The following is a 14,016-nucleotide window of genomic DNA, read 5'->3' as shown; positions in this document are numbered from 1 at the left end:
ATGGCATGAGGGTGAGTAAATGATGAGAGAATGTTCTGTTTTTAAATTATAATGCAAATTATATGCTTAATCACATGCAAAGTTTAGCATGAGGTATCTTATTGTCAAGTCCATGAAAATTTAGAAAATGTATCATTTATTTATTTATTATAAATAATAATAAATAATACATTTGTTCTCTGTGTGAAAAAACAAGTTGCATTTGTGCTTACAGTAGCTCTCTTTTTTCCTTTTGCTATGTATTCATCTACGGTTGATAAGACAGGAGCAGTTTCTGATTACCTTACCCAACCAGCTATTTTTAGCACATTTGTTGTCCTTATCATCAAGGTAAAATAAGGATGCTGCTGTGAGTGCTTAATTGCGTATTTCAAAGAGAGGCAGTGACACAGTCTCAATCTCTATATCTCCCTCGCTCCCTTTTTTCTTGTGCTTTTGGGACTCTGTTGAAATGAAATTAGAACTGACCTACATTTTCCTGTTGGTTTACAGTAATTTTCAATTATTCTAGCATTACAGAATAATTGTGTTTAAAAAAAGCATCTGAAATGCCAGTTGTTTTATGGAAATCACATCTTAAATTAAAAGTTCATAGTCATCAGTTATCTGGGGCTAAAAGGAAGCCATACTCATAAAAATCCAGTATTCATTTGTTGTTTTGAAACAGAGTTTTAGAATTAACATGGAGTAAAATACTTTTCAACCCTTTAACCACTGTTCAAGGTTATCCATTTATTCAAACCGGTTTACAAAGCCCACATTTGACCAGCTCTCTGGCATGGCTGCATTGCAATCATAGTTCTTCCAGCACATTTTAACAGTAGGATACACAGTAGCAGTAAGAGTAGGAGCAGCAATTAAAACTCAACATTGATTTTTTTTCCCCCACTAGAGCAGCTTTTTTTCAATGAGTTTGCTAGCAAAAGGTGTGCTCCTATTGTACACTTTCAAATAGCATTTGATTGAATAGCTATAAAGGCTTACCGTATTTAATTATTTATTTTTCTAATTGTGTTCAACAACTTACACATAAAAAATTTGAGATATGTTCAATTCATAGAAATTAGTTGTGCGTGAGGGCTAATGTGTGTGTATGATGCCAGCTTCTGGGGTAGTGTAGAGAAAGAACACACAGTTCATTACTATCATACTTATGCATGTTAGACTCAAACAAAGTTTTTAAGACTAAACAGCTCAGGTCATTCCCTTCACAAGCTGCTGAGTGAGACCAACACTCACATGCCAAGTAACATCAGTCACTCCCTGTAATGCCTTCCCCTAAAAACTGGGACTAAATCTTTTTTTACAAGAGCACAAATGTGAAAAGAAAAATAGATCCGTTTACCACGCATTTCACACCACATTTCCAAAAAAACAGTGACAATAGTAACTTCTCCATGAACATTGTTACAGGAAGACTGTTTGTATGTAGCCTTCCTGGGACGTTCTGAGTTTAAAAAGGATAGGGAGGACCACATGCAGTGTTTCATTCCCTGTAGAAAAGGATGAGAGGAGGAGAGAAAAAAGGATTCGAGGGGTGGAATGAACAAAAAAATGTGTTTGTTATCAGTGGACCTCTCTCTCAAGGTCTCACTTGGCTCTGTAGAGCTTCTGAACCAGCACGCCTCTTAGGAAGAGGATCAGCCTCCGTGCTTCACAAGAACACACCAGTACAACCAGAAGGTACTATTCAAACAGACCTACAGATCCAAGCCTTGCCCAGGCCTTACCTGAGCATCATCGGAGCCCAGAAGCACTGCTATGGAGTGCTGCTTTGGAACGCTAAACTAGGGCCCCAGCCAGAGTTTTTGTGTGCTTCTAAATTCACAAACACTGTTTAAAAATCTTCCACCTAAGAGGAGAGACTGGATATCTGGTCATCTGTTTGATTAGAAGAGAAGATGATAACGAGGATGATCTTGTTGATGATGCTGTGCTGTTGCCTTTGCTGGTCCAAGCCACACACAGATGGCATATGTGCTGGATCTCATTTCTGCTCATTCAATTGTACCACTCGCTTTTTCTTGTGTCTGGGCAACAGGATTCATGAGATGTCAAGAAACATTCCAACAAATACCACATTTGTGTGAGTATAAATACAAATACACTGTAAATAGACTTCTGTTGTTTAAGATAAAGTTAATTATAAATACTACAGAATAACCCAACCTAAACCTTAAAGAAAACCTTTTAGAATAAAATCAATTATTGTTTTTCCACACCTGCTCTTGTCAGATGTATTGCACTTCTGGGGACAGATTCGTCCACATTGGGTGCAATACAATTGCAAAGTTATTAGTTACTGTAATCTCATTTCTTTTAAATCAGAAAGTAGTGTAACACATTACATTTTAAATTCATGTAATCCAATTACTGTCACTGACTTAAATTAACTTAAATATAGTTACTAAATTAAGTTAATTAGTTAATTTACTTTTAAGTACATTACTTGCGTTACAGATATTTCTAAAATTATATTATTTATGTAGAATACATTTAAAAATACATTATGTTTAATGTAATTTATTACATACATTATGTAATATAGGTTTGTGCTTCTGTAACATTTTAAGGGAATACGCCCTCTAACAAATCAATGAACAATTAGGCCATTTGAATTTGTTAAATGGAAAAACAAAAAAACTTTTGTTAAATTACTTTTAAATTAAAGTAATTAGTAATGTGATTACTTTGTTATCAGAAGTAATCAGTAAAGCAGTCTGATAAAATAAAATAGATTTGGATACAACTTTAAGTCCTTTTTTGTGGATTAAATTATTGTTTAATTTACCCAACACTCCACACAATACAAAAAGTGCATACAATTTAAACAATGTAGACAGAATTTCAGGTAACGTACATCAAATGACCCTGGAATACCAATATTTTGAAGCTTGTCAAGTTGTTTGGGGAAATGTAATGTGTATGTAAAATACAATGAGTAAAATTTATTACAGCATTTTCAATGACATTGTTATTTTTCAGAGCTTGTTATTGTAGTTTTGGAGTAGCAAAATGTGATTGTCAAGGAATAAATATTTCTGTTGTGTTACCATAATCTCAAGGCTATCGTTCCTCAGACAAACTCTCAAGCCTAACATGGGGGAGTGTTTTGATATCAAATGTTTTTCTTGTATTGCATGAAGTCATGCATTATTTTTAGTCAGCGCATTTGAGAGAGAGAGCGAGAGCGAGAGCAAGAGAGAGAGGTAACCGTAAGAATCCCTTTGCTTCTCAAGCACGTTAATCTTTGATTGTATTTCTGTTTGGAGCCAGCTGCCAGTCAGTTCGGATAAGATGCCTAGGTGAATCTTGCTCTGCTGTCTCACCCAGACTGGGCCGCTTCATTCTGAGCCTCAGTATGCCTGTCTACACTTTACACAGTTTTGCTACTTTGTACTCTTCCATTCTGAAAGGAGCAGCAAGAGCTTTACTGCTTGTGTGTCTTAGCATAACTTTTCTTTGAAATATTGCTTGCCTTTGTGTGCGATGAGTTTTGAAGTCTAAATTAGAAACGGAGTTAATTTGCTTATGGGTTTACTGTACTTCTCATATTGTAGAGTAAACCCATAAGCAACTCCTTTTCTAATTTAGACTTCAAAACTCATCACATAAGTTGAATCCCAGTGGGCAAAACTTAAACATTGGCAACATTTTTTTTACATTTAATTAATGTACAACAATTTCAACCCCCTCATTGGTCCCCATAACTTCAACTCATTTCATTACAGCAGGATACTTCCTTCTTGTATCCCTACTACCTTATAAGAGAGAAGAAGAGATGGAAAGAGAGAGAATAGTGGAGTGAATGCAAAGATATTTAGGAAGAGAGAAAGAAAGAGAGAGGATGAGAGAGGTAGTTATCATATACAGTATGTTACAGGAAAGGGAAGGGTGAGCGTCAAGGACAAATAATAAAAAGATTTACTAATTTATCTAACAGCACTCAAAAACGTCAATCAAACTATATAAAAAAGAGATAGCAAACTAACCGATTTTGATTGTCTTTAATAGTGTATCTCTTGTACCAATGCCCCATTTCTGTCCACGCTTATGTCCAGCGTGTTTTGTGTACAGAGAAAATGTCTGCGTTTGCGAGGGATTACAGGAATGAATATCCACGGACGCTAATGGCAGTGTTCAATGACAATTCCACAAGAAGCTAGACAGTAAACAGATAATTTAATGCTGCCTGTAAATACTGGTAATTGCATTTCCATTTTTGATAATAGGACACCAAATCATGAAAGCTTTAGTTTTTATCATAATGATGTCTCATTCTGTTCACTCTAACATTCATGAGACTGCATTAGATTCCCATATTAAACTAAAAGGAAATAAGTGTGTAAATTCACAAAGACACTTGATGAGTTTTCAGAGCACACGCTGTGCTACCCTGAATTTCAGCTAGTGTGTTTCTGCTTGGTGTCACAACTGTGGAACTCAAATTAATGATTAAACATTGCCGATCTGAAGATAGCAAAATCAAAAATAGATAAAAGCACCCATATCTGAAATAGCTATGCCAGAATTTACATTTTGTGTGATTGTTCATGATTCCAACCTCTTCTGAATTGGCTGTGATATTTACTTTACTGCACAACATTAACAAATGTAATGGTAAATCACATGTCTTCAATCTAATTTTGAGCAGGGAGATCAAACTGACTCAGATCAACGTGTTGCGACGAGCAGCCCTCTCTGAACTACATGAGCTGAAGAGAATGTGAGTGCCAATTATGAAGGTCACAAAGCTGTTTACTATTAAAATGTGAATGTGTATATTCAGGAAGGATCCACATGGAGATTGCAAAACCTGAGTGCTGTCCCCTAAGTGCTGAGTGCTGTTATGCTCACAACCTCTTGTGTCATGATAGACTTTTTGCTTAGCTTTGGTTAATGCAAAACCTCATGTAAACAAATTCTATTTAGTCTTGATTGAATATATTTAGGCTTTGATATGGAACATGATGTTTAACAGTAACCCAAAACAAAAAAATGTATCACAGGAAATACTGCAAAACCCAAGAGAGAGAAATTGACATTTGTTGTCTATTATTGTGAGAGTCTTCTGAGATAAAAATGTGAATAGTATAGTGATTTGATTCTATTTATGTCAGAACATAAAGTATGCACTTATGGACAAATTTAGTATGCTAATTACAATTTTGTTTTCAAATTAATTGTACTATACTCAAACAGCTTTCTAAAGTTTAAAACATTCGAAATATAAACTGCTCATAATAATATATGCTGTTATGTAATTATTATTCTTTCTTCTCCTTAGAGTGGTGTCGGAGAATGGTGCCCTTGAGCGAATTGAATCCTTTGCCTTCTCCAACCTTACAGAGCTTCAGGAAATGTAAGTTGTAGCACTTAACAGAGGATATTTTTATTTCTGTACGCAAATCACATGCAAATTTTATTTTAGCATAAACAAATGGCATATTAAAAAATTGTTATCTAGAAATTCAAGTCATACGAGTAAGTTCTGATGCAAAAAGTTCAATTAAGCAATATTGCACAACCCAGGTATTCACAGCCGTGCTGACAGATTCTGTAATAACAGTATGATTGCAAGTTCTATAAACAAGGAGTTAATATTCATAGCTTGCATTTTAGACACAACATGGCCAGTTATTTTGCTAATCTTTGCTCCGTAAATGAAAATAGTTCAGAAATACGTCAAAGCTGGATCAGCTCTTGCATGTTACATTCACTGACACATTTCTGTGCAGTTACAAGAAATATCAGCACTCTTGGACCAATCAAATTAGATAACCAGAACTAACTGTTGTATAAAAAAAAAAATCACAGATAATTGTTTGTTTGTTTGACCAGAACTATTACAAAATCAAAAAATCTTGTCATTCACAAAGATGCCTTCTGGAGACTTCCAAAGCTACGGTATCTGTGAGTTCTTTTCTGCCTTGTCTTCATTGCTCTTGTCAAATATAACTCTGAATCATTCTGATCTCATGCTCTGCTAAAGCAAGCCAAAGGGAGTATAATCCCACATGAGTTGTAGCCTACCATTTAATTATTCTAAGAGTCCTGAAAGACCTCAGTAAAAGCAGAATGACCGAAACAAAGTCTTCAGATACAAAGACAAAATACAAATGTCTCCTTGACATATTACATTCATTAATCTTGTCTCCCTGTATGCGTGTGTTCCTTTAGGACTATATCAAACACTGGTCTTAAAATCTTACCTGATTTCTCAAAGATCAACTCTGCTGTTCTTGAATTTCTGTTGTAAGTCTTTATGCATGCTTTATCACTTGGGGTTTGAGTAAATCTTTTCACTCTGGTACTTGCTCATATACATAACAAAACTTATATTCTGTAAAAATTAAGTCACAAAAAGGTGCACTACTTTGTACAACTGATCTACAGTATGTTCAGTTTTGTCTGATCCAAGTTCAACTATAAAATGTTACATTTAACCATTTACATTTTTGATTTTTGATTTCTTCATATCACATAATTATAGTGATCTACAGGATAACATGCACATAGAGAGAATTCCTAGTAATGCTTTCCTCGGATTGACCAGTGCCACCATAACTGAACTGTAAGTATACAGTACATCTATAGTTTTTGTTTGTATGTTTTTACCATTGTGAATTCTGCTGTACTTAAATTTAAAGGGATAGTTCACCCAAAAATCACCATTTACACACCCTAATGCCATCCAAGATGTGCATGACTTTCTTTCTTCAGCAGAACACAAGCACAGGTTTTTAGATGAATATCTCAGCTCTGTAGGTCCATACAATGCACGTGAATGATGAACAAAATTGTTAAGCTCCATAAAGCACATAAAGGCAGCATAGAAGTAATACATAGGACTCCAGTGGTTTAATCCAATCGGTTTTGGGTGAGAACAGAGTAAAATGTAACGTTTACATCTAGCCATTGCAGTCTCTAGGCTTGATTTCAGTCTTGATTACACTTCCTAATGCTTGACGCATGCACAGAGCTCTAGATGGTGCGAAGAAGCATAATAAAACATGAATTCATGATCGCCAAAGAGACTGCTGATTTATAGTGAAAAAGGAGCTGTTCTGAGTCTTATGGATTTATTTTATGTTGCCTTTAAATGCCTTTTGGAGCTTCACATTTTTAGACACATTCACTTTCATTGTATGAACCTACAGAGCTGAGATATTCTTAAAAAATCTTAATTTATGGTCTGCACAGGAAAGAAAGTCATACATATCTGGGATGGCATGAGGTCGAGTAAATAAGATCATTTTCATTTTTGGGTGAACTATCCATTTAAAGGGGTCATAAACTGCCTTTTTTATTTTGTTCTGTTCTCTGAGGTCCACTTATAATGTTATCAAGATTTTTACATAATAATACATCATCATTTAGAAGTAATAGGCTATTTTCTGTCCTGTTTGACGGATTACTGTCAGATCCAATATAGTCGGCACAGCATCGTCTTTTTGTTTCAATCTTTCTGAAAATCCTGCTTCGATTGTTTGTAAACGAATCCGCGGTAAAATGAAGTGAACAAAGGACCAAGTTCTGTCTAAAAATAAAGTTCATCCACTCTTTCCTAATGTTGGGATCAGAAGGAAGGCAATGCAAAGACTGTGTTTTTTACACAACTTGGCAATGCACAGCGTCTTGTAGTCTTCGGAACCATCTTTATCGTTTGGTTTCTGCGTAGACTTACGTTTGACTCTGTCGTTATTTACCTACTACATGCGTGAATCGGTGGGCGGGGCTAAACAGGCAGTGATGTAGAAGCAGGCGTTGATCTTCTTCTGCGGAGGCGGTGTTTAGCCACACTATTACGTAGCACATCCTGTCGTTTTGGCAGATTGGCTTAAATATAAGATGTTTTTAGACTAACAAGAAAGTTTTGAGTTCTGAAACGTACAGGATGTTTTTATAGTACAATGACCTCTTATATGTCAAAATATCAAGGGAATTTTTATTTCTCAGTTCATGACTCCTTTAATCAGAATCAGAATGAGCTTAATTTTAAGGAATTTGTCATGGTGACAGAAGACTTTTAGTTTAAGAGTTACTCAGTTTAAGAGTGTTTCTTAAACTATGGGCAGGTTTGACCCTGCTGACTCCCTTAAAACACGCTTTTCACACTCCTGCTGATTAAAATAAATACATTTGTCCAACAGTGGATATACAGGCATCACAGGAGAATTTCTTTTTACCATATTTTTTTCGGAACCAACACAGGTAATTTCCACCACATGTACTTTGTTTGATAAAAATTCAGGCTGAAATTACATTTTAAGGACATTTTTTAATAAAATTGCAGAATCTGTTGCCTTGTTCTTCTCTGTATTAGCAGCATCCCAGAGCTGCCGGGACAAAGCATTTGTTTGTTGAGGTGGAAATTAAACTACAATTGAGTCAATTAAAAAAGTTTAAAATAATTTTCAAATTTACATTTTAAAATGGTTTATTTCATTCTTTGTTACCCTATATTTAAAAATCGAAGTAATATTTTTATTGTGGATTTCCATATTTTGAGACTGACTGTCTGGAACCAGGGTAAAACAATAAAAAATACACAGTATATATTAAAGGCATTTGAAAAGAAGCACAAATAAATTATGAAGGCATGGTAAATGCCTTAATGTGACAAAAAGAATAGTACAAAAAGAAAACAAATGGAATCTAATAAAAATCAACCCCTGGAACATAAAAGTGTGTGGTTGAAGAAGCACCCTTTGGGTTAGTGTTGTATATATAAAGTATTTTTTACAACGTTAAATAGATTTTCCATTACCCAGTCTAACAGTGTATTCTCACAGGAGACTGACAAAGAATGGTATACGTGAGATAGACAGCTATGCATTTAATGGCACCAAAATTGAAAAGCTGTAAGTTCAATTACATCTTTGATATATTATCTCCTTTATACATTATTAATCTCTCATAAAACCTCTAATCTCTCTCTTCCTCCCCTTTTTCTCTCACAGATTTCTCATGGGAAACCAGCAGCTGAGTCATATCCACAGTTACGCCTTTATAGGAGCCGAAGGCCCCATCGTTCTGTAAGCATGAACAACTCTGACTTTCAACAACAATACAACTTACCAGCTGGAGCACAACACACCCACTCCATGTCCTTTAATTCAGGACAAGCTCTCACAGCAATGCCTGTTTCACTCATACTAATCACAGTAACCTTTTTTGTGCACTATTAACTCAGTTCTTTAGAGAGTGTTGTTAAACATTTTAATGGGGCATTTCTCAACGGGGTGTTTGACAGTACTATTTTGTGTAACTAATATTTGTGTGTAAATGTATTTACTAGCAGCCTTCTAGACCAAAGAAATGCAAAGACATTTCCAAGGAGGTCTGAAATACCTGGAGAAAGCTATCCATTAGCATTCCCATTCATCTCAATGGTAGTTTCTCGGCTTGCTACTCTCCAAGTAAGCTAGTCGTTACTCATTTCAATAGCAGTTGCTCGGCTGGCCCCAGAAATATGCAACCTGGATGCTGCCATATTTGATTAATGGGGAATCAGCTTCAGAAATATTTTTATTCAAGCCAATCATTTGAGTAGTGCATGCTATGTGACGAATCAATATATATATTAGAACATGCAGCAGACTGAGCAAAGTGTATTTCATGCTGTTGAAAAAAAATGTCTCTAGTAACATCTTCTAAATGATTAATTATTTTTGATTTATTTGTTGCATGATTCTTATTTTGTCAGAATACTTGGCTACTTTTGAATGGATGTAAATTTTTGCTTTTTGCTCGCATAATGGTTTCGTTATAGCATCTATGGTCAAAATGAAACTCTGTTAATTTCTGATACAAAATCCTGATACAGTAAGTATCAAATATCCTGAAAACAAAGAGTAATGTATACAGATGTGCTCAAGGAATTTGCAAATTTAAGACACAATGAACCTTGCAAATTTTGATAAGTCTAGCAGTCTTTTCTAATAAGCACTTATTTTAGCCTATTTACAGCCTGCCATCTTCTAAACTAACATTATACACCAGATGAATAAAAAATAAGCTATAAATCTGTCAATTTTACACAGTGTGTTGATCTACGTAAAGCCGAAAGGACAAAAATGTTGATTGTTTTTTATCACGTTTTAAAGCACAGTTTTAAATGCATGCAACCTCTGATATTTGAGCTCATCTGAGGCTCAAACAATGTTAGTGGGACCTTTTATTTTTAGGAAGATTTAATGATTTAATACAGCTTTGCTACCGTCCACCTTTTTCCTGGGGGTTATAATGGGGAAACTAAAGTGACGTAAGCATGGTGCAAATTGTTTTGTGATGGGATCACAAAAAACACATTGAGGTAGTGAAAAACCACATCACATTTGAGGTTTAAAACACACTGCTGATGCGTGCCGGACAGCGGCAAAGCAACAACTCTCACTAGTCAATCACCCACCGGACAAAAGTTTAAACTTACGTGCCGATTTAAAAGGAAATAATTATCCGATCGGAAAACTTGAAAAAGCGATTACATACACAAGGACAAGAACTTTACAGCTCTTCTTCAGTGTGTCTGTCTATTTAAACATGCAGGGTGACAAGACGACAAGCACACACATCTGAAGCTGAACTAACACAAGTACTCCACTAAAACAACTTTAATTTTGCTCGAAATGTTGCGTTTGTGCTTAGGTTAAATCTCAACAGCATCTGGGAGAAACAGCATGCCGGTTTTGTTCGCGCTTTCTTTGTTTTAATGAATTTTTTGTAGTTTATTATCATTCAGTAACACACTGATATAGTGATTGATGTATGTCCACATGAAATCATACAAGCTCTCCTCAAAATAACGCCCACATTTCTCACTAAGCATCACGGGACGTAGGAAAATGTGGATATACTGTATATACTGTTGATATAGTGTAAAGTCTAAAGAAAAATATTTCATGGGGTCTTTAATTTTGCAACCATTTCATGTACACTGCAAATAAACAAGCATCACATTTTTAAGTGACCATTCTTGTCTTCTCTGACAATTCAAAAAGTTTTGCTAAGCACAAAAAATTCCTTGAAAAAATGTTTTATTTGCAACAAAGTGGCCATTAATATGTGATAAACTGGCAGCAAACAAAATAATTTGCTACAGTAGTTTGCATCTCTTGCACCACTGGTAGTGGTGAACCTTCTGCAAACCTGTGGCAACAATGGCACAAAGCTCATTTTAATGTGAAAATAATGAGTGGCAAATTTGTAGCATGTTTGCCAGAACTCTAGATTTTTGTAAGGGATCCAGCATTTTGTATGACATTGGAATGCTGTTGTCATTACAGGGATATCTCACGTACTGCAGTCCACATCCTGCCGGAAAGCATGTTGAGGACCCTCAAGCTCCTGACAGCCATCTCTGTCTACTCTCTCAAGACACTTCCCAGCCTGGCACTGTTTGCTGAACTCACCCAGGCCAACCTGACCTACCCCAGCCACTGCTGTGCCTTTAAAAACTTCAAGAGGAACAAGTCAGTTACACACAGGTTAATGTTCCAAACCAAGTAAGCTGAGAAGTTGCTGCACAGTCAAACATAATTTTTGTGTTCACACAGGTCTGAAAAGCATCAAATATGTAACGATCCTGGTGCCCTCCACCTGGAGCCATATTTTTACCAAGACTACTGTAAAGATGTGATAGAAGTGACCTGCTACCCCAAACCAGATGCATTCAACCCCTGTGAGGATATCATGGGCTTTACTTTCCTACGAGTTCTTATCTGGTTCATCAGTGTGCTGGCCATCGTGGGCAATTCTGCTGTTCTCCTGGTGCTCCTCACAAGCCACTACAAACTGACTGTTCCCAGGTTTCTAATGTGTCACCTGGCTTTCGCAGACTTCTGCATGGGCATTTACCTGTTGATCATCGCTGCCAAGGACATCCACACCCAGTCGCTCTACTACAACTATGGTATCGAATGGCAGACAGGGGCAGGGTGCCGTGCAGCAGGCTTCTTCACGGTTTTCTCCAGCGAACTATCCGTCTACACTCTAACTGCCCTCACCCTTGAGCGCTGGTATACTATCACTTACGCAATGCAGCTGGAACGCAAGCTGCGTCTGCGCCACGCCTGCGCAGTTATGGCTGTGGGCTGGCTTTTCGCCCTGCTGACTGCTCTGATGCCCATGTTGGGAGTGAGTAGCTACAGAAAGACCAGCATCTGCCTGCCCATGGATGTAGAAACAGCACTCTCACAGGGTTATGTGGTGCTGTTGCTCTTCCTCAATGTAGCAGCTTTTCTGGTTGTTTGCGTCTGTTACATGCGCATTTACCTGACCGTCCACAATCCCGCCTTTGTTCCTGCCAATGCGGACATGCGCATAGCCAAACGTATGGCCGTGCTTATCTTTACCGACTTCCTGTGCATGGCGCCCATCTCTTTCTTCGCCATTTCTGCAGCCTTAAAACAACCACTTATCACAGTCTCTTACGCAAAATTCTTACTGGTGTTCTTTTACCCCATAAATTCCTGCTCGAACCCATTTCTCTATGCATTCTTCACCAAAACATTCAAGAGGGATTTCTTCATTCTAACAAGCCGTTTTGGCTGCTTTAAAACTCGTGCCCAAATTTACCGCACAGAGATCTCTTCGGGGCAAAATGGAGCTATGTTGCCTTCACCAAAGACTAGTGATGGTACACTGTACTCCCTGGTGCACTTGGAAAAATGTGCACTGTCCCAGAATTCAGGTGTGACAAGTTGAAGTTATTTGCTGCTTGGCCCAGCAGGCAAAATGTGGAAAAATAAGGAATACAGTGAAATCCTTCTGTGGACACAGATTGCTGAAATAATGTTGTGAACTAGTGCTTGATCTCTCCTAAAAGATTACACCATAGACAAGACACTGCTTGAATGACATTTTTGACATGTCCTGCATGCATTCGTGTACAGGAATGAGATTAGGTGATGACTCTCTTTATTATTCTGAATAATGTAGCTCTTTCAAAAGCATGTAGCACTACCTTTTGTCAAATGAATTAATACACATGAGATGCCTTCTGAAGTGTCTTTGTCTCCCTCCAATAAACTTTAAAAAGTTTTATGTCAAATTAAAACAAAAATGGAAATGTAATCTTCATTTACTCACCCTCAAATTGTTCAAAAGCAACATAACTATATTTCATGGAACACAAAAGATGTTAGATAGAATGATAGACTAAGTAAATGCAAATTTTTTTACTGATCACATGTTGTCAGCATTAAATATGAGGTGCAAAATGTTTTGTGATAAGATCACAAAATCTTCATATGTAGGTAATCAAAAACATATTTGACCACATTGCTTTTGTGGTGTAAATGCTAATCCGTCCTGAATGTGGCCTAGACAGTTGCGAAGCACCACCCCTCACCTGTCAATCAACCACTGTGCTTCAACAAGAGTTTACATTTTTCAGACTATGAGGCAGATTTAAAAGGAAATGACGATCCTATCTGAAAATTTTAAAAAGTTGATGCATACACAAGAACTTTACTGATCTTCTTCAATGAGAAGCACACACAGTTGAAGCTCCTTTAATACAGGTAAACCACTTGACTAATGGAAATAACGTTTTTATTCATGCTTTCTTTGTTTTTTATTACTTTGTTTTGAAGTTAATTATCATGGTGTAGAACGTTGACATGATTGATGCATGTCGTTATGAAACCAGAGACCCTCTCCTTGAAATCTGAACACAAGTGGTCACAGCAGACGCATTTAAGCCGCCAGGTATCTCACCTCACCACATTATTGGATCACGCGAGCCGCATCTTAATACCAGGTGTAAACTGGGTCTTTGTGTTCCATAGAAAAAAGATAGTAATAGAGGTTTGGAACAACATGAGGGTGACTAAATGAGATTTTCACTTGTGGGTGAACTATCCCAAAGCTTGAAACAAATGCATTTTAACTGATTAATAAACACAGTATCTAGTTGCAGAGGGACAACACACTGAATAAGGCATTCATTTCTTATTTTCAATGAGCTTAACCATGTGGGACTAGTTTGTAGATGTGTTTTTTGTTTGTTTG

The 14,016-nt window shown here is 36.7% G+C and overlaps 1 protein-coding gene across 1 annotated transcript; it reads left to right on the top strand.

Moving 5' to 3' along the window:
- The first annotated feature begins 1,901 nt into the window (after positions 1 to 1,901).
- Positions 1,902 to 12,880, top strand: LOC127633578 (follicle-stimulating hormone receptor-like). Its single transcript, XM_052112787.1, has 10 exons — positions 1,902 to 2,086; positions 4,655 to 4,726; positions 5,288 to 5,362; positions 5,842 to 5,913; positions 6,181 to 6,255; positions 6,494 to 6,574; positions 8,796 to 8,864; positions 8,964 to 9,038; positions 11,289 to 11,474; positions 11,559 to 12,880. The coding sequence occupies exons 1-10, from the start codon at positions 1,902 to 1,904 to the stop codon at positions 12,706 to 12,708; spliced, it is 2,040 nt and encodes a 679-aa protein (XP_051968747.1). The 3' UTR covers positions 12,709 to 12,880.
- Positions 12,881 to 14,016: the final 1,136 nt, after the last annotated feature.

This window comes from Xyrauchen texanus, chromosome 40, assembly GCF_025860055.1.
Source record: "Xyrauchen texanus isolate HMW12.3.18 chromosome 40, RBS_HiC_50CHRs, whole genome shotgun sequence".
NCBI classification, from domain to species: Eukaryota; Metazoa; Chordata; class Actinopteri; order Cypriniformes; family Catostomidae; genus Xyrauchen; species Xyrauchen texanus.
Note: the sequence above shows the minus strand (reverse complement) of the source record. Positions and strands in the feature narration are given on the sequence as shown.